We start from the raw sequence: 20,163 nt of genomic DNA, 5'->3' as shown, positions 1-20,163 counted from the left end.
AGGAGCTTTCTAAAGCCAGCCAGCCAGAAATGCCCAGCAGATATCTGCAAAGCTTTGCCTTCATACTATAGAACTAGGCCACATGAAATGAATAATTAATACAAAAACATCCCCATGTACTGCACATACGCATACTAGGATTTTACAAACATTTTGGAAGTCAGTATTGAGAGAATGTCATAAAAAGCAGACTGTTCTCTCTGACAGTCTTGTCTCCATATGCTATTATTATGAATTCCCTCATATCTTTCTTTGTTCTTCAAGTTCTGCTTTCTGCTAGGTAAAGTGTCATTGTTTGAGCATGTGTACCCTTACATGCTGTATGAAACGTAATGTTAACACTACATAAATTGCTTTGCTGCTGTTACAGTCTCTCGGGATGTCCTATAGCTGCAGCTGAGAAGATGGCAAAGGTTCAGGAGAAACATCACTCCTGCGAAAGCTCCAAGTCCAACCAGGCATCAGATCGTGTCTTGAGGTATTGCTTCACCCTTGACCTTTTTTACAACTTTTAGTGTTGGAACACTATATTAATTCAGTTCAATTGAGAAGTGTGTCATTTCTGCACCACTAGCATCACTGAATGGAATTGCAAAAATAATGACTGTTCTCAAACGGATTTCCTAAACACTCACCCCATCTGCCATCGGTCAAAAAACAGATTGTCCTGTCCCAAACTCAAACAGCATTGGCTGAGCCAATGCAGGGATGGTCGGGGATGCTTAAACAAACAGAGCAATGTTTTGATAGTGCCACAAAGCCATTTTACGCTTTTCTTGGGAATCAGCAAATGCATGTCTTGCCTATAATTGTAGCTGGGACAGTAGAAAATATTTTAACGTAAAAAAAAATTACACAATTTATTTGTATAGCACTTTTCACAAAACAAATTGTTCTGAAGCAGCTCAAAAAGGATTGATTTCTGCCTTTATTGGCCTTTCTATTGTTCTAAGCAAGCAATGATGTATTTAGTCAAATGAACAGTATGTAGAGTCTAGTGATACCCAGTGTTGGTTCATTTGCATTTGTCCATTTTTTTTTAATTTATTTATTTTATTTTTATTATTATTATTTTTATTAAATTTTTTTGCATTCCAGGCCTATGTGCTTTGTGAAACAGCTGGAGATTCCACAGTATGGGTACAAAAATAACGTCCCCACCAGTACTCCGCGATCCAACCTGGCCAAGGAGCTGGAGAAGTACTCCAAGACCAGCTTTGACTATGGCAGCAGTTATGACAACCAGCCTCATGCCTACGGCAAGAGGTCCCTCATGCCCAAGAACCATGGGCGAGACACCTCACCCAAAGGATATGATGGTTAGCTTGTCTTTATTATTTGTTCCTCTGATATAGAAGTTGGCAACAGTCAGAGTTGATAAACTATTTTTTCGCTAGAAGATCAAATGGAAATCTACCAGACCTCCTCACAGTCTTTTAAAAAAGTCCATTAAAAAATATATTATTTTCTCTTTTGAATTGAAGGCCATCTTTTATTAAAAGCTTTAGTTTGATTTTTTTTGTTTTTTTCACAGCCAGTCGTAGAGTTCAGTCCTTCTTTATTGGAAAGCCTACTCTACTTATTGGGTTCTGAAATGATTAATAACCTAGGTACACAGACCCAGTGATGGGACCCGTAATTTGCATGCAGCTCCTTTAAATTAATGATGGTTGGATGATTGTTTCTGACCATCAAATGCAGATCTCTGATATGCATAAAGCATAAAAAAAGCATAAAATCTGGCTGACAATGATGCTAATTTATTAAGACACTGTCATCACTTTAAAAAAGAAAAAATGTGTATGCATTAGGTGTTTGATTTGACCATTTGTTGGTTATATCATGAGATATGTCATATACAGTAGCTTACACAGCATTAACTGATGTATTTTCGTCATTAAAACTACATAAATCTTTAAGCGACATTGTTGTATTTCTGATCAGGCACATAAAATCTCTTAGGGGTCCTAGGGGAATGGGATTTCATGGGAGGCTAAATATTGCATAACACTGGGGTCAAAGATGTTTAAATGATGCCAGAATATTGTTGTTGTCCTTGTTTGTCTCCGATTTGGTGCAAGCTTCAAATCTGAAGATTTGTTCTTTTTCTTTTGGGCAATGTGCAGCATTGTAGATCCCAACTGCAGTCTTGGTCTTGATAAATGAGTGCACTTACATTTGTGAAGGAATTAAATTAACTGGAATGATTTTGTTCCAAATGGTAGCAGTTGATTTCACGCCCATGCCAGAAATTGTAGAGATTTCCTGTCAACAGAATTCGGTGGGATATTTTGGTATGGTTTCATTAGCGGTGCTGAAAATAACTCATTTTCATTATAACTCATGGTTATTACATCAGGACAATCTTGATTGCCCATAAGGAGCATTACAGCATGCCCTGCAGTGATAATATAGACAGCGTTATTGAAATCAGAACACATACCATATCTCTGAAATTAATGAGCATTTTTGCAAGTGATGTTCTTTGCTGTATGGTTTATCAAAGAAATGTAGTTTTTGATAAATGAGACAAATGAAGAAAATTAAGCATTGAAAAAAAAATGAATGAGAAAAACATTTAATTAATGTTAGGAATTAACTGCACTTCATTTAGACTCAGTTGGCAACATCATTTAGTTACAGTCAGTTTAGTTGTAATGACAGCATTGCTATTTGTCTCAATGTAAAATGAAAAATATAAGATCAAATAGGAGAATGGTATAAATCTTGAATAAGTGATATATACTTTATTTTAGCACCTGTTAAGTCACTTGGATTCATCCCCGTCCAATTTTGGGGTATAAAAACGTAAACAGATTTTTTACCTTCAGATATTTGGTCTGGATGCAGGGTTTGTCTGTGAAAGTGGATTTTCCTTTTTGTGCTATAAAAAAAAGAAATGCTGTATAAATGCTTTTAGTACAGGTCTTAGATTTTCTGTTAATAATGTGTAGCCCTCACCGTGAATCCTAGATACGCTCACACCATTTTCTCCCCCCTCTTCTGCTCTCCTCCACTCTCTCTCTCCTTACTCATACTCAATTCCTCACAGCATTCATCATGGAACATCATATCAACTAATAAGGCGGATTTGTAGGTGTCTTTCTGTCTATCTTTCTGTCTGTCTCTGGACTTTTGCTCTTTTTTAAAATCTGTCAGCCATTGTGACCACATTAGTTAGTGCATGCAGCCTATGCATATGTGACCATGGCATATGCGTGTGTTTCTGCAGCCAAGCGCTACTGTAAGACCTCAAGCCCGGCCAGCAGCACTACGAGCAGCTACGCTCCCAGCAGCAGCAGCAGTCTCAGCTGTGGAGGAGGAGGGGGAGGAGGAGGCAGTGGGGGGGGAGGAAGCAGTGCCAGCAGCACCTGCAGCAAGAGCAGCTTCGACTATACGCACGACATGGAAGCCGCCCACATGGCCGCCACCGCCATCCTCAACCTGTCCACACGCTGCAGAGAGATGCCCCAGAGCCTGACCGGGAAAGGGCCCGAGCTCCTGGAACAGGTGAGGGTCGACTACACTTCCGCCATTTCCTTACTTGTTTAAGCTAATATTATCTCTTTCTTTCTATCACTTTCGATAATTGTCAGTTTCTCTACCCTTACCTTTCCCAGTACGACTGTGCTTTGTGATTCTAAAGGTAGTGTGCCAAAAAGAGGGCATGCCAGTTTAGTGTTATGCAAGGCAAACCTCTGGTCTTCTTTTCATTTTCTGTATGCAGTTATTGTAACACTGAGCTCATTTGTACTGGGTGTGATATCACATATGCTACATGGTGAATGACAGTGGTGCCTCTGAGAGCTCCTGCAGGTGTTCTCTGCTAGATTCAGGGTCATCATATGAGCCTAAAGGTCTGAGCAAGCCCTGACTGCATTTATAACACATCTATTTCAGAGATAATATGTACAGTGATAATGACTGCACAGTATTGGAGTATTCCATAGGAAGCTGCTAGCTGCAGGAAAGCTGTTGCTGTGTTATTAATTATGAAAATTAAAATTAAAGTTAAATTCAAACATTTTAGTTGACTGCAGCTAAACAAAAATAAATTTGCATGACTGTAACTAAAATAAAAATGACCACAAATAAAATGTAGTTTTTAATACATAGCATATTATAAAATATTTAAACCTTTACAACCGGACAATTAAACATGAAAATGCCACTAGATAGCAATAACACTAGATGACAATGAGAAGTATAACTCTTTAAAACATGTTACATTAAATGAGTTAGAACATTAATTTCGGAAGCCCAAAAATACTAAAACTAAAATAAAAACTACACTGAGGCTAGTAAACACTGAAAAAAAAAAACTGAAACTAAACTAAAACTAACAATCTTACAACTGATTCTGCCAAGTATTCCTAATGCGGTTATTTCTTCAGTAGCTGAGGCATGATAGATTAGTCTGAAAAAATAATCAGTGATAAAGAGTTTCAAATTTTCCAAAGCTGCCTTTCCATTGCATGGATGCAAATTGCTCTTTACACCCTCCTCCATCCCCAGCTCCACTTCTTGTCTGACAGCTCTTTGCTTTTAGTTCTATCTTGTAATCTGTGCTCTTCCAGATTCACAATATATTGTAAGTCTCCGTATATTTAATGTGTTCATGTTCTTAATTTACAAACTTGTTAAATATTTGAAGTTTTATGAAGTGTCTATTTAATCTATATTATGCAAATGACCAATTGTACAATGTCTGAAAACGTGCAAAAATTGTACCATGTTGTAATATTGTTCTGCTGGATCTGTTCTGTTACCCCTGGGAGGTTTGATTTTCTGCTCTCCCTGCTCTGTCCACGCATGGGCTTGTAGTTTGTCCAGAAAAGAACCACATCACCAACACCAACAGATTGCTTCAATTTGCCTATAAGTAAAAGTATTCATTTGACAGAAATCTTCCTGACTAAACTAAATTGAAATGGAAAAATTATTTTAAAAAACTTAACTTAAAATTTTAAAACTTAAAATTCAAAACTATAATAACCCTGCACTGGGGTAGTGGTGTCCCTACTTTCTGTTTCACTGAGATGGGTAGAATTAATGTTAATTTCAGCTGTGGACCAGGCCTGGTCTGTTCTCCCAGCATCACTCTGGGTACATGGGAAAGACAGTGACCTCTCTTTAAGGACAGCGAGGCAGCAGGCTGGGAGTGGGAGCGAGAATGAAAGAGAGAAAGAGAGAGAGAGAGAGAGAGAGAGAGAGAATGAGGGACAGAGGTGAGGAACTGTATGGCTCTTCAATAATAAGCAGCTGTGCATGGAGATGTAGGGCAGTGCACAGAAGATGCTCCCTCTCTCTTTTCTCATTTTCTATCTTTTATCACTCCATCCTCCATTCTCCTCCCATCATTTCCCATATGCTCCAATGTACCCCTCCTCATTTGTCATCATTCCCGCTGCATCAATCTCTCTCAGTTTGTTCCAAAGTCTAGTGAGCTGTTTCACTGCCTACTGACATAGGCAAAATCCTAACAGAGATGGAACCTCAGAAGTGGCCGATTTGGAATGCTCTACATAAATTGTAGAGCATTAAACTGTATGTGCCACACGAATATAGATGGAAATATTGTGGAAAATAGTCCATTTAATTTAAATAGATTGACATTAATTTATTGGGTAAAAGAGTTCATTTTAATCAGTTTGAACAGTTGTTTATGAATAGTTTACAGTTTTGAATGAATTACATGTAATCTACATTTATCTCACTTCGTCCGCCCACTTGGTTTTATTTTTTCACTGAGCTTGTCGCAATGTATTATGTCAGAATCAGAATCAGAATGAACTTTATTGCCAAGTATGCTTACACATACAAGGATTTTGTCTTGGTGACAGGAGCTTCCAGTGTACAACCATACAAAAACAATACAAAAACAGCAGCAAGACATAGATAATAATAAAAAATAATTATACACATACGTACAGACATACATACATACATATACACATACACATGGGTAGTGCAAATCTAATACAATCTGTTATGTACAGTGCAAATGTTTGTTGTTTTTTTTTTTTCAGAGGAATGAAATGGCAGAGGAGGTTGGATGTGTTGGATAAATATAAGAAAGACTAAACTGTGTATTGCACATAGTTATTGCTCAATGGGGCAATTTAACTGTTCATGAGATGGATAGCCTGAGGGAAAAAACTGTTCCTGTGCCTGACAGTTCTGGTGCTCAGAGCTCTGAAGCGTCGGACAGAAGGCAACAGTTCAAAAAGGTAGTGGGCAGGGTGAGTGGGGTCCAGAGTGATTTTTCCAGCCTTTTTCCTCACTCTGGAAGTGTATAGTTTTTGAAGGGGGGGCAGGGGGCAACCAGTAATCCTCTCAGCAGTCCGAACTGTCCTTTGTAGTCTTCTGATATCTGATTTCGTAGCTGAACCAAACCAGACAGTTATTGAAGTGCAGAGGACAGACTCAATGACCGCTGAGTAGAACTGTATCAGCAGTGCCTGTGGCAGGTTGAATTTCCTCAACTGGCGAAGGAAGTACAACCTCTGCTGGGCCTTTTTCACAATGGAGTCAATGTGTGTCTCCCACTTCAGGTCCTGTGAGATGGTAGTGCCCAGGAACCTGAATGACTCCACTGCTGCCACGATGCTGTTTAGAATGGTGAGGGGGGTCAGTGTTGAGGTGTTCCTCCTAAAGTTCACAATAATCTCCACCGTTTTGAGCGTGTTCAGCTCAAGGTTGTTTTGACTGCACCAGACAGCCAGCTGTTCAACCTCCCTTCTGTATGCAGACTCATCGTTATCTCGGATGAGGCCTATGACAGTGGTGTCATCTGCAAACTTCAGGAGCTTGACAGAGGGGTCCTTGGCGATGCAGTCATTGGTGTAGAGGGAGAAGAGTAGTGGAGAGAGCACACATCCCTGGGGGGCACCAGTACTGATTGTACAGGTGCTGGAAGTGAGTTTCCCCTGTATCACAAGCTGCTGCCTGTCTGTCAGAAAGCTGGTAATCCACTGACAGATAGACAAGGGAACAGAGAGTTGGTGTAGTTTATTCTGGAGTATAGCTGGGATGATGGTGTTGAAAGCCGAACTGAAGTCCACAAAAAGGATTCTTGCGTATGTCCCTGGTCTGTCCAGATGTTGCAGGATATGATGCAATCCCATGTTGACTGCATCATCCACAGACCTGTTTGCTCGATAAGCAAATTGAAGGGGATCTAGAAAGGGTCCAGTGATGTTCTTCAGGTGGGCCAACACCAGTCTCTCAAATGATTTCATGACCACAGACGTCAGGGTGACAGGTCTGTAGTCATTAAGTCCTGTGATTTTTGGTTTCTTTGGGATGGGGATGATAGTGGAACGTTTGAAGCAGCATGGGACTTCACACTGCTCCAGTGATCTATTGAAGATCTGTGTGAAGATGGGGGCCAGCTGGTTAGCACAGGATCTAAGTCATGCAGGTGATACGCCATCTGGGCCCTGTGCTTTACTTATCCTTTGTAGTTGAAAGACGTGGCTCACATCATCTTCACAGATCTTAAGTGCAGGTTGAGTAGCAGGAGGGGTGTTGCAGGAGGTGTTGGTGTTTGTGTGAAGTGAAGGTCAGAGTGGGTGTGGGGTGTGAGATTGGGCCTTTCAAATCTACAGTAGAACACATTCAGGTCATCAGCCACTTGTTGATCCACCACAGGGATGGGGGTAGGAGTCCTGTAATTCGTAAGATGTTTCATGCCACTCCACACTGATGCAGGGTCATTAGCTGAAAACTTGTTTTTCAGCTTCTCAGAGTATCTTTTTTTAGCCACTCTGATTCCCTTATTCAGTGTGTTCCTGGCCTGATTGTACAATACTTTATTTCCAACTCTGTATGCATCCTCTTTGGCCTGACAAAGCTGCCTGTGTTCTGCTGTAAACCATGGTTTGTCATTGTTAAATGTTAAATAAGTCCTAGTAGGAATGCACATATCCTCACAAAAACTGATATATGATGTAACAGTATCTGTGAGCTCGTCCAGATTGGTGTCTGCAGCCTCAAAAACACTCCAATCAGTACAAAGCAGGCTTGTAGTTCCAGCTTTGGTTCATTGGTCCATCTCTTTACAGTCCTTAATACAGGCTTAGCAGATTTTAATTTCTGTCTGTAGGTTGGAAGAAGATGAACCAGACAGTGATCAGATAGTCCCAAAGCTGCTCTAGGAAGAGAGCGATATGCATCCTTTATTGTTGTGTAGCAATGATCCAGTATATTTCTGTCTCTGGTTGGGCAAGTGATGTGCTGTTTGTATCTGGGCAGTTCACGTGTGAGGTTTGCTTTGTTAATATCCCCAAGAATAATAATAACTGAGTCCGGGTATTGTTGTTCTGTGTCTGTGATTTGATCAGCCAGCTGTTGTAGCGCTGTGTTCAAACATGCGTTTGGCGCGATGTAAACACTCACCAGAATAAACGAGGAAAACTCCCGCGGCGAGTAGAAAGGCTTACAGTTAATAAAGAGCACTTCCAAATTAGGACAGCACATCCTCTTTAACCTTGTTACATCTGTACACCAACTTTCATTGATGTAAAAGCATGTTCCACCGCCTCTCGTTTTCCCCGTTAACTCCACGATGCGATCCGCTCTGAACAGCTGAAAGCCCGGCAGATGTAACGCGCTGTCTGGAATGGCTTCACTCAGCCAGGTTTCTGTGAAGCACAAGGCAGCAGAGTTTGAAAAGTCCTTGTTTGTGCGGGTGAGGAGATGTAGTTTGTCCGTTTTGTTAGGGAGAGAGCGGAGATTTGCTAGATGAATGCTCGGCAGCGTTGTTCGAAAGCCACGCCGACGGAGCCTGACCAGCATGGCTGCTCGTCTCCCTCACCTATGTCTCATAGTGCGTTTAAACAACACAGCCGCGCCTCAGAATGTCAAACAAAATGTCCGAATATTCAAAATCCGGGAAAAGATTGACTGGTATATGCTGTCTAATGTTCAGCAGTTCGTCTCTGGTAAAACTGACTGAAAAAAGATTACTAAACACAGGACAAACAAACAAAAATAACAAAACAATAGAAGCGCTCCACACCGAGGCGGCCATCTGTGGCGCCATCATGATGTATCATCTCAGTTTCTTTTTTGTCCTTTAACTTCTTGATTATTCCCTCATTACTTATTTTCATATTAATCCTTATCCTTCTCCCTCTGCTCTTTCCTATGGCAGAGCCCTGATGATAGAGATGGGGATGAGAATGGAACCCTGGATCTGAGTCGGGCTGGAGGGTTGGGGGAGGGTAGTGGGGGCACAGTGCTGACCCCCCTGCAGCCCATGTCCCCCCATCGGCAGGCCCTGCTCAACAGCCACTGCTACCAGATGAGCACAGCAGACTGCTGGGACCTGCCTGTGGACTACACCAAGATTAAACGCCTGGACGAGGACCACAAGGAGGTACCGCCAACCAAAACCTTCTGCGTCTGCCTGGAGACTGACTGCAGCAGTTGTGTCACTTGATATAAAGTGAATTTAGATGGCTGTTACCACCTTTTTTTGGCACATTGTCTTTGTCGCATTGGAAAAGTAGACAACTGTATCTGTGAGTTTCTGAGCACCAGTTACGATGTTCTAAAACAATATAAACCCAGGGGCGTAAGAATGGTATGGGGGGGGGGGGGGCGGAGAATATAAATCTCATCAGCCTCTCTAAATACACAATAAAATGTCTAGTTGCCACGGATACACGATACAATTTGAAAAAACGAAACTTTACAGAAATGCCAGTTTCTCGAACATATTTTTCATGAAGTTTTTATAATTAGGCCTAAAACATTATTGCGATAACTATGATTACAAAAGTGCATATTTTTCAAAGATTACTTAAAAAAAAAAAAAAAAAGAATTTCTTCTTTTGTGCCCATCTTTTCTCCTGAGAGTTCTTCTCTCTTTAGTTTACTTTTTGTCAGAGGTTCAGCGCTCAAACTTTGCCAGGGATTTCTTGAGTAATGAATATTAATTATGTTCTGTTACATTTGCTCTTACAGATCTGGCGGACATTGGTATGTGAGCACTAGCCACAGTGGGATTACCGTTCATTTGGACATTTATTCCCACTGTGAAGCAAACAGTTATCTGACTGTTGGCTTCAGCTTGGTTTAAAGCTGTTTTTAAAAATGTTATTTTTGTTGCTCGCACTGCAGCCAAATTAAACCTCTTTTTTAATATAATAATTATCACCCTAAAAGGAGAGAGGACGAATTTAGTAGTTTCTCAAAGTGAGTGGAGATAAGGTCTTAAAGTTATAAGGGATGCTACACCCCTGTATACTCCTTCAAGAGTAAAAGGTTTGGGGAACCTGGATTTTACCCCTTTTGTAGAGATTTGAGTGAGGTGGACTGTTCCATTTGAATTACTGAAAGGCCATCTAGTGTACACTGCTGGTATTGCATGGCTTTACTATATTGGCGATAATCCTTTCAAAATGGATTTTTCATCTGTGATAAATTAATTACTCATTAATTAACCCCAAAATGTATATAGTTGTTATTATTATTTCAAAATTTAATAATTGATGTTTCAACTACATTGCTGGGAAAATTTATAAATGCAAATTTTGTACTCAGTGTTTTAATAACATGATATCCTCTTATATGTAAGCTGGTGTGAAGTGCACTGTATATTAAACTATTACTAGCAGACCATTGTACTATTCATCTGCATCATAACATATATTGAAATCTCTATATTTTCTTTCACTGTCTTCACACCCAGGATGACCTGGACCCTTTTCATGATCTATTGGAAGAACAGCAGTATTCTGGAGATGTGACCCTCCCCAGCCCCAAACACAAATTTGCCCCTTGCAAGGAGAGCAAGAAGGAGCTTCTCACGTAAGCACCTGCACAGAACAAGGAGTATTTCTTGCCATTTAAAAATGACAATTTTGCATTATATACGCATGATGTATTACAGAGACTGGTTATTGCAATACATGTCATAGAACATTTTATATTGTGCACATCCTAACATGGCCTTCTGTTGTAAAAGAGATATTATGAGTTCCAAATTTAGATTTAACTTTATTTAGATCTCTCCTGTGTACTCTCCTGTTAATTTTAACATTTAATATTCATTTGATTTAATTACAATTTAGGAGTTAAAATGGCTTAAAGTTAAATGTTAAAAGTGCACTCAGTAATTTATTTATTTTTTTATTTTTTTATGTTGCGCTTGCCGACATGGCAGTCATCTTAGACATATACTGACACTTAGTGGCATGGACACAGCATCACATAAATGCAAAAGTTTTCATTTAAGTGCGCCAGAGTAGAAATGTGCTATTTATTGATGGCAGTTAGCCATGGATTATTTATTCTGTGAGTTAAAGTGTCAGATTAGAGGGGAGTGTCAGATAAAGTGAGTAGTTTTTGGCTGGTCATGTGATCTCAACATGTGAAATAAAACTGCTTGGGTACTGAAATTAGTCATCTCATGTGAGTGTACAGGATTTTAAACATATTTTTCAAAAGCACCATTCACTTCTTTATCAGTAAAACTTTTTAATGAGGAGAAAAATTACTCAGTGCAACTTTAAAGTAAAAGGTTTAAATAAAAGACAAATGTGCCCTTAATAACACCGTGATATTTGTATACCATGCCTTATTTCACTTAAATGCTCTCTTAAGGTTATCAAGCTGCCAACTGGCTGACAAAGGCATGCGTGGTATGATGACACCTAACTCCCAGGATCTGAAGTAAGCCCTCACACACTTGTGTTTACACGCACCTCAGTTGACCCTCGAAATGAGGTCTGTCTAAGGTTACACTGATCTTTTTCCATGTTTTTTCCTGCTTTCAGGTGTCCCACTCCAGGCTGTGATGGCTCTGGGCATATAACAGGAAACTATGCCTCACACAGAAGGTGAAGACCAATATACTGACACGTTAAAAAACTTAATTAATATTTGCATACCATTTTAACAACCATTGGATTCAAAGTAGTGTAGAAGTAACTGCTATGAAGATTCCTTGGCATTTTTTGGTAAATGTGTTTCTTGCTCTGAAGCCTGTCAGGTTGTCCTCGGGCAAAGAAGAGTGGAATTAAAATGATGCACAGTAAGGAGGACAAGGATGACCAGGAGCCAATCAGGTGCATTTTCCTTAAATTCCTTGAATACATTTTCAAAGGCAACAACACCATTCAGCATGTGCTCACTTCTCTGATTACCTCTTGCTTGCAGTAACTTACAGGAGGAATTAAAGGGATAGCACACCCAAAAATGAAAATTCTATCAACATTTACTCACCCTAATGTTGTTCCAAACCTATATGTCTTTCTTACTTCCAGAACCAGTTGGTCAAGTTATAAAAGCACCGGTCATTTGCACGCGCAGTATGTGCTTGTTTAGCACCCGATTCACTAAAGCAATTATGAAGATTAGGCAACAGCAAAAAACTCGCCGACAAAATCTGTGCTAAACACAATTTGCATGCACAATTCCGATCTAGCGGAGGATGAAGCAGACCAGTGTTAAACAACACACTTTGGCAGTACTAAACAGCATCACTGAATACTGTGATGAAGATATCGGAATCATCTCTTTAACATGCCGAAAGTGCACTTGACTGCACCACGCATCTGCATACAGTATATGCCAGGTTATTAACGCTTTTCATCGTCATTTGATCATTATTTGACGAATTACTGTTAAGTTGATCGAAAGAAAATTTACACAAATATCTCTTTTAAATAAAATAAATTTTACCGCCTGCTTTCATCTGGCAGTAATAGTGCGATGTAAAGTGTGCCAGGCAATTTTTGTGAATGAAGCGCAATCAATAATGAGCCTTATTTACATAGAAAGAAGGCATATTTGCATGGAAATGAATTCCAATTACTTCATTTAAATTTTCAAGACGCAGCACAATTTCGGCGCTGATTGCGCCTGCTAAATCTAGATTGCGGGTGGTTAGTGAAAAAGAAGCAGAGCTTTGCACTGAAATACTAGATACAAAAGTGGCACAACTGTTTAGTGAATTCACCCCTGTGTGTGTGTATGTGCATGGCTGCTCGCCCAGGCTTATGTGTGAGATCTTATTCCCGCTGTGCTCAATGTCTTCAGGTGTCCTGTGCCAGGCTGTGATGGCCAGGGTCATGTGACAGGGAAATATGCATCCCACCGCAGTGCATCCGGTTGCCCGCTGGCTGCCAAGCGTCAGAAGGATGGTTATGTGAATGGAGCGCCCTTCTCCTGGAAGTCTGGCAAAACAGACGGCATGACCTGCCCCACCCCAGGCTGTGACGGCTCAGGCCACGTCAGTGGTAGCTTTCTAACCCACCGGAGGTATGATTTTTTTTTCTTCTGATTAACAATTTTGATTGATTCACACATTTGAAACAGAGAAGCAAACATAGAGTACTGTGCAACATTTTTGGCACTGATGAAAATTGTTGCATAGTAAGGATGTCTTCAAAAATAATGCCATAAATAGTTTTCATTTATCAGTTAATGTCATGCAAAGCCCAGTAAACATAAAAAAGCTAAATCAATATTTGACGTGACCACTTTTGCCTTCAAAACAGCACCAATTCTCCTAGGTACTCCTGGACACAGTTTTCCTTGGTTGTTGGCAGAAAGGATGTTCCAAGCTTCTTGGAGAATTTGCCAAAGTTCTTTTGTCTTTTTAGGCTGTCTCAATTGCTTCTATCTTTTCATTTAATCCCAGACTGACTCGATATTCAGTAGGGTGTCTGTAGGGGCCATGCTATCTGTTGTAGGGCTCCCTGTTCTTCTATTCTAATCTATTCTATTTACAAAAGTAATGTTTGGGAGTCTAAAATTTATATTTCCTATTGACACACTAAAGCTGAAGATATACATAACTATCTTCAGATAAATGTTTTTGTGAAACATATTATGTGCACAGTAAGACATTTGCACAGTACTCTATATTCACAGAATAAACTATAACCCCCATTGTTCCCTTTCCCCCCTCCCAATCCCACCCTGACCCTCAACAAATATCCCTGTGGTCACAACTTAAGTTACAGATTAAATAAAATAAGAAAAAAATAAGAATAAACAATACTTATATACTTTTTAACTAGAAATGTTTGTTTCTGTACATCTCTGTGACGTGCGCTCATGAGAGTGATGACGTAAGCTCGTTGGTAAGGTCACGCGTCACGTGGAGGAGGAGTCAGTAAGCGCGTCATTGTTTACATAGTTTTTTTAAATTATTATTTGGAAATTCTTTTTTTATTTTATTTTATATTGTTTTGAAATTGTTTTGGACTGTTTTGGTTTGTGAATGGCGCTTGGTCTGTGCTCTGTGCAAGTTTCTATTGTAAACAATGACGCGCTTCCTGCCTCCTCCTCCACGTGACGTGTGACCTTACCAACGAGCTTACATCATCCCTCTCATGAGCTCACGTCACAGAGATGTATACATCTTGGATGGTCTGAGGGTGAGTAAATTATCAGCAAATTTTCATTTTTGGGTGAATTATTCCTTTAATGAAACGCCTAATGTTATCAGAAGAGTTACGGCCCCGAATAAACCCCACCTGATCTATATACTGTATATATATATATATATATATATATATATATATATATATATATATATATATATATATATATATATATATAGAGATGTCATAACTTTACTCAAATCGGTTAGCCAAAACTATAGAGATCAAGATAGAATTCTTTAAAAGCCTTATTAATAACAATGGCCGAGGTAAATATTTCACCAACAGCAGATCACACTGAGGGAATGGTAGAAAAAGAATCTCTCTGTTTTATATATCTAGCCAAAAGCTTCCCTGCTTTGTCCCCCGACTCAAAGTATGACTGTCTTGCTCTGAATAGCCAAAACTCCACCTTCCGTGACAAAATAGTAGTATTATATCTGTATTTCAATCGGGTCAATTCTCTGAGGCCATTAGATGACATTCGGCGCTTCAGCTCTGCTTCGGCACTTTTAATATTCCCTTCCAATTCCACAAGTTCTTGTGCTTTGGATTTTTTGGTGAATGAGGCATACTGTATAATCCGGCCCCTAAGAACTGCCTTAAGTGCCTCCCAAGCCACGCCCACAGAGGATACTGAGGACCAGTTGGTCTCCATATAGACATTGATTTCAGCCTTTAGCATTTGTTGGAATTCAGGATTTTGCAAAAGGGATACATTAAAGCGGCAACTATATGATTTATTTTTTTCCGTATGTGGCAACACCTCTAAATACACCAGGGCGTGATCTGAGACTAAAATGTTTCCAATTGAGCAGTCAACAACAGATTAAATTAGGGACTTAGATTCATTAAAAAAAAAATCTATCCTAGAGTAAATCTTATGGACTGAAGAAAAAAAATTATAGTCCCTTCTGTAAGACTGTGAAGTGTCAGTGTTGCTCTAGGGGGCTTACACACTTTTGCTTCACTGTGATCAAGGACTTAGTCCATCAAAAGATTAAAATCTCCTTCCAATATTATATCATGAGGGGTGCCAGCGGCTTGCAACATCCCTTCAAGATCTATAAAAAAGCCCTGATCATCAACGTTAGGTGCATAAATATTCGCCAAAATAAGACTTTGTCCCTGAATTTCAGCTAAAACAATAATGACTCTTCCTAATTTATCTTTACTCTGTTTGAGACATTTGAATTGTAGATGTTTACTTATCAGTGTAATGACTCCCCTGCTCTTACTCGAGCCAGCACTATAAAAAAAATGTCCACCCCATATCTTTCCAAATTTTTCAGCTTTCTACGGGGAAAGGTGTGTTTCTTGAAGAAACACTATATTGTATTTCTTACGCTTAAGAAGAGAAATAACCTTCCTTCTTTTTATGGGGTGCCCAACCCATTCACATTCCACGTGGAGAGAGACAATCCACTCATATTAACATTTGACATTTTGACATGTAAGAAAAAATAGATTGTGTGTCAAAAACAGGATTATAAAGACCACATTCCAACATTAGTGCAACAGTCAAACCCCAAACATTCCCCAGAACCAAACAAACAGGAAAAAAAAACAAAACGTGCGCATTAACCCCCGCGCATGACAGCGCCAGCTGGCGTCCATCCCTCCATACTCAAACAGTCCATGTACACCTATGAGAGCCCCTGTGACAACTTTGCCGTCGGATTGCTCAAGTCTAGTGATTCTATACAAATTTATACAAATTACACAGCAAAAGATAATCTATAAAACAAACTCCAGCCAATAGACAGAATAAACACAAAGAGCATGTAGCTTCATCCATATAACTGTCCTAAAGGTGTATTATTCTACAAAATAAACTCCAGCCGTGAGGCGGAACCAGCACAAAAAGAGTGCGCAGATTCTTCAGACAGTCAAATGAATGTTCAGTGAGCCGGTCCATTCGGCTGCAACATGAGTACAAGCAAATTACTTACTTCAATGACTTTGCCAGAAATACTCCACAAAATAAACTCCAGCCGATAGGCGGAATAAGCACAAAGAGCGTGTACTGTAGAAACATTCACAAAACCGTCCCGAAGGTGTGTTGCTCTACAAATTAAACTCCAGCCGCTAGGCGGAACCAGCACAAAAAGAGCATGCAGAATCTTCAAACAGTCAAGCGGATGTTCAGTGAGCCGGCCCACCCGGCGGCAACGTGGGCACCACAACACGACCCATTCACTCCATTGACTTTATGAAGGACATCGCTTGCTGTGGGCATGTGAATGTTTTACGGCCACCGTTAGCATCTGTTCTCAGTTTGGCCAGGAATATCAGTGCAAAAGCGACCTTCCATTGATATAAAAGTTTCTCGCATTCCTTGAATCAATCACATTTCTCTCTTGTCGAGTTTGCAAAGTCTGGGGACAAGAAAATGCTGTGGTTCTTCCAAGAAAGCCTTCCTTTACTTCTCGCCTCACGCAGCACAAGATCGTTATCGGATGATCTCAGACATTTGGCCAGAACTGATCTGGGCCTGTCTCCCTCAGCGGATCACCGAGCCGGAACCTTGTGAGCTCGCTCAATTTCCAGCTTATGGCCTTTTATATTGAGCAGACTCGGAAAGAGCCTGTCCAGGAATTCCACCATATTCTGTCCCTCTGCTCCTTCCAGGACTCCCATGATACTGTCTTGATTCACTGTTGTTTTGCCTTGTGTTTTGCCCCTGTCATCTGTTTCCCCAGACTACATTCCCCATAATTCACTGACATCATCACTACCAGCTGTTCCCAATTGTTTTCACCTGTCTTCCATTACCTTATTTATCCTTTTCCATTTCATGTACCAGTTCCTATCATAGATGTAACTTTGTTTTATTTCCTTGTTCCAGTGTTTACCTTGTTTTTGTACTTTGATTTATTTCTTATTAAACATCATGCTGCACCTAGATCCTGCTTTTGTTCTTCCTTCAAACGTTACAGAACAACTGACCAAATGGATCTAGTGGCGTATATCATTCAATTGAGCCAGGCGGATTTACCCATAAGGGAATACTCCCATCTATTCAGCACCGTTGCCAGCTACACAGGTTTTGCTGATTCCCACCTGATATCTATTTACCGGATTCGACTCACAGCTCACCGTTGAAGAGAATTGCTGGAGACAGGAGACTACAATTTGGAGGAATATGTGAAGCTAACATTAGAAACTCTTGCTTCAGAGGATCCTCCTCTCCCTACCCTGATCCCGGATTCCAAGGCTTCCATGCCTGAATCTGCTCCACGCCATGTCACAGCTACGTCTGAGTCTGCTCCACACCATGTCACAAGCCACGCCTGAGTCTGCACCATGCCATGTCACAGCCACGCCTGAATCTGCTCCACGCCATGTCACAGCCACGCCTGAGTCTGCTCCACGATATGTCAGAGCCAAGCCGCCCACGGCTCCTTGCTCCACGCCTGCCACAGCCACCGAGCCAATGCCCACGCCTGCCACGGCCACTGAGCCAACGCCCATGCCTGCCAAAGCCATAACCAATGCCCACGCCTGCCACGGCCACCAAGCTTGAAGCCTCATCCGTCCCAGAGCCAGCGTTGCCAGCCTCATCCATCCCAGAGCCAGTGTACACATCCGCCTGGAAGCGGAGGAGGAGAAGAAGGGCTTCTGCTCCCAAGTCTCTGCCCATGCTCACGACCACGGAGGTCATTCCCGAGTCTCTGCCCATGTTCATGACCACAGAGGTCATTCCTGAGTCTCTGCCCATGCCCACGACCACAGAGATCGTTTCCGAGTCTCTGCCCGTGCCCTCGACCATAGAGGTCGTTCCTGAGTCTCTGCCAGTGTTCACGACCACAGAGGTTGTTCCCGAGTCTCTGTCCATGCCCACGACCACAGAGGTCATTCCCGAGTCTCTGCCCGTGCCCAAGACTACAGAGGTAGTTCCCGAGTCTCTGCCAGTGTTCACGACCATAGAGGTCATTCCCGAGTCTCTATCCATGCCCATGACCACAGAGGTCTTTCCCGAGTCTTTGTCCAGGTTCACGACCTCAGTGGTCATTCCCGAGTCTCTGCCCATGCCCGTGACCACAGAGGTCATTCCCGAGTCTGCCATGGCTCTGCCTTCCACGGCTTTGCCCCTTGAGCCTCTCACGGCTCTGCCATCTACAGCTTCGCCCCTTGAGCCTCCTACGGCTCTGTCTTCCACAGCTTCCCCCTTCGAGCCTCCCACGGCTCCGCCTTCCACAGCTTCCCCCTTCGAGCTTCCCATGGCTCCGCCTGCCACGGCTTCACCCCTCGAGCCTCCCATGGCTCCCCCTACCACGGCTTCACCCCTCAAGCCTCCCACAGCTCCGCCTGCCATGGCTTCATCCCTCGAGCCTTCCACGGCTCCACCTTCAGAGTCTTCCATGGCTCCAATCTCTAATCTGTGGCCGCCTCCCAGGCCTCCTGACCCTATCTTGACCCTGTGGTCATCACCCAGGCCTCCTGACCCTGTTTCAGCTCTGTGGCTGCCAACCAGGCCTCCTGATCCAGTCCCTACCCTGAGGTGGTCTCCTGAGTCTCCTGGCCGTCTGCCTGATCTGCTCTGGTCTTCTGGGTCTCCTGGCCATCCACCTGATCTGCTCTGGTCTTCTGGGTCTCCTGGCCGTCCACCTGATCTGCTCTGGTCTCCTTGGTCTCATGGCCATCCGCCTGATCTGCTCTGGTCTCCTTGGTCTCTCGGCCGGTGCCTGAGCTGCTCTGGTCTCCTTGGTCTCCCGGCCTTTCACCTGATCTGCTCTGACCTCTTTGGTCTTCGGCTCCATCTTGACCCTGCTTCCCTTACCAGCCTTCCTTGGGTGTCAGGAGCCGCCCATTGGGGGGGCTATGTCATGATCACTGTTGTTTTGCCTTGTGTTTTGCCTCTGTCATCTGTTTCCCCGGACTACATTCTCCATAATTCACTGCCCTCATCACAACCAGCTGTTCCTAATTGTTTTCACCTGTCTTCCATTACCTCATTTATCCTTGTGTATATAATCCCCTGATGTCTGCTATGTCTTTGTCAGTTGTTGTGTGTTTTGCTCCTGTTTTCTCAGTTTCATGTACCGGTTCCTATCATAGATGTAACATTTGTTTTATTTCCTTGTTCCAGTTCCAGTTATATCTTATTAAACCTCACACTGCACCTAGATCCTGCTTTCGTTCTTCCTTCAAATGTTACAGATACGGACGTTATTCCACCGGCTACGGTTTTCCATGTCCTCCAACTTCTCCTAAACATGCTCCAAATCCACCTTGGTCGCTAGCGGATTAGCAGATAATTCCCTCTCTGATGACTCCAGATAATCGATCCGTTTCTCGACATCCCCCACTCTTGTGACCACATCAGTAAATTTCTCCTCAATGGCAGTGATCGATCGACGTATTACAGCAAGATCCTCCAAGTCAGCAACGACCTTCGTCAGCATTGCCGACATGTTCAGCATCTCTCGCCGAATTTCCCGGAAATCTCCAACCAAATTGGGTCCGGGGCCCATGGCCTGCTGCTCAGGGGTGTCAGCCTGAGCATGTAAGTGTCTTTTAATGTCTCCAGAGCCTGAGGATTTTGAATTCTTTGACATATTGTCCTCCTAGAACAGTTATGGAACAGAGTGTATAGAATCTCACCGGTTTATGTCATTAAAAGGTATCAAAACTAGCAAGGTGCGCAGAGCTCGCCGTTCACACATCCGATCCTCACATGGCATCACGTGACTCCCAACGGAGGTATGATTAAGTGTGTGAGCATTTCTCATCAAGGCCATTATGTAACATGAATGTT

At 41.9% G+C, this 20,163-nt stretch overlaps 1 protein-coding gene across 4 annotated transcripts in view; it reads left to right on the top strand.

Annotated features, from left to right (window-relative positions):
- The window catches only part of LOC127415759 (myelin transcription factor 1-like protein), an 81,846-nt gene that overhangs the window by 53,120 nt on the left and 8,563 nt on the right, over positions 1-20,163 (top strand). For all 4 annotated transcript variants that reach the window (XM_051654637.1, XM_051654639.1, XM_051654636.1 and 1 more), the window contains 9 exons: positions 371-478; positions 1,099-1,319; positions 3,233-3,510; positions 9,158-9,382; positions 10,700-10,818; positions 11,614-11,682; positions 11,787-11,849; positions 11,994-12,077; positions 13,051-13,272. In XM_051654637.1, the coding sequence (XP_051510597.1) occupies positions 371-478; positions 1,099-1,319; positions 3,233-3,510; positions 9,158-9,382; positions 10,700-10,818; positions 11,614-11,682; positions 11,787-11,849; positions 11,994-12,077; positions 13,051-13,272 (1,389 nt within the window). The remainder of the gene's footprint in view (positions 1-370; positions 479-1,098; positions 1,320-3,232; positions 3,511-9,157; positions 9,383-10,699; positions 10,819-11,613; positions 11,683-11,786; positions 11,850-11,993; positions 12,078-13,050; positions 13,273-20,163) is intronic.

This window comes from Myxocyprinus asiaticus, chromosome 25, assembly GCF_019703515.2.
Source record: "Myxocyprinus asiaticus isolate MX2 ecotype Aquarium Trade chromosome 25, UBuf_Myxa_2, whole genome shotgun sequence".
Lineage (NCBI taxonomy): Eukaryota > Metazoa > Chordata > Actinopteri > Cypriniformes > Catostomidae > Myxocyprinus > Myxocyprinus asiaticus.
Note: the sequence above shows the minus strand (reverse complement) of the source record. Positions and strands in the feature narration are given on the sequence as shown.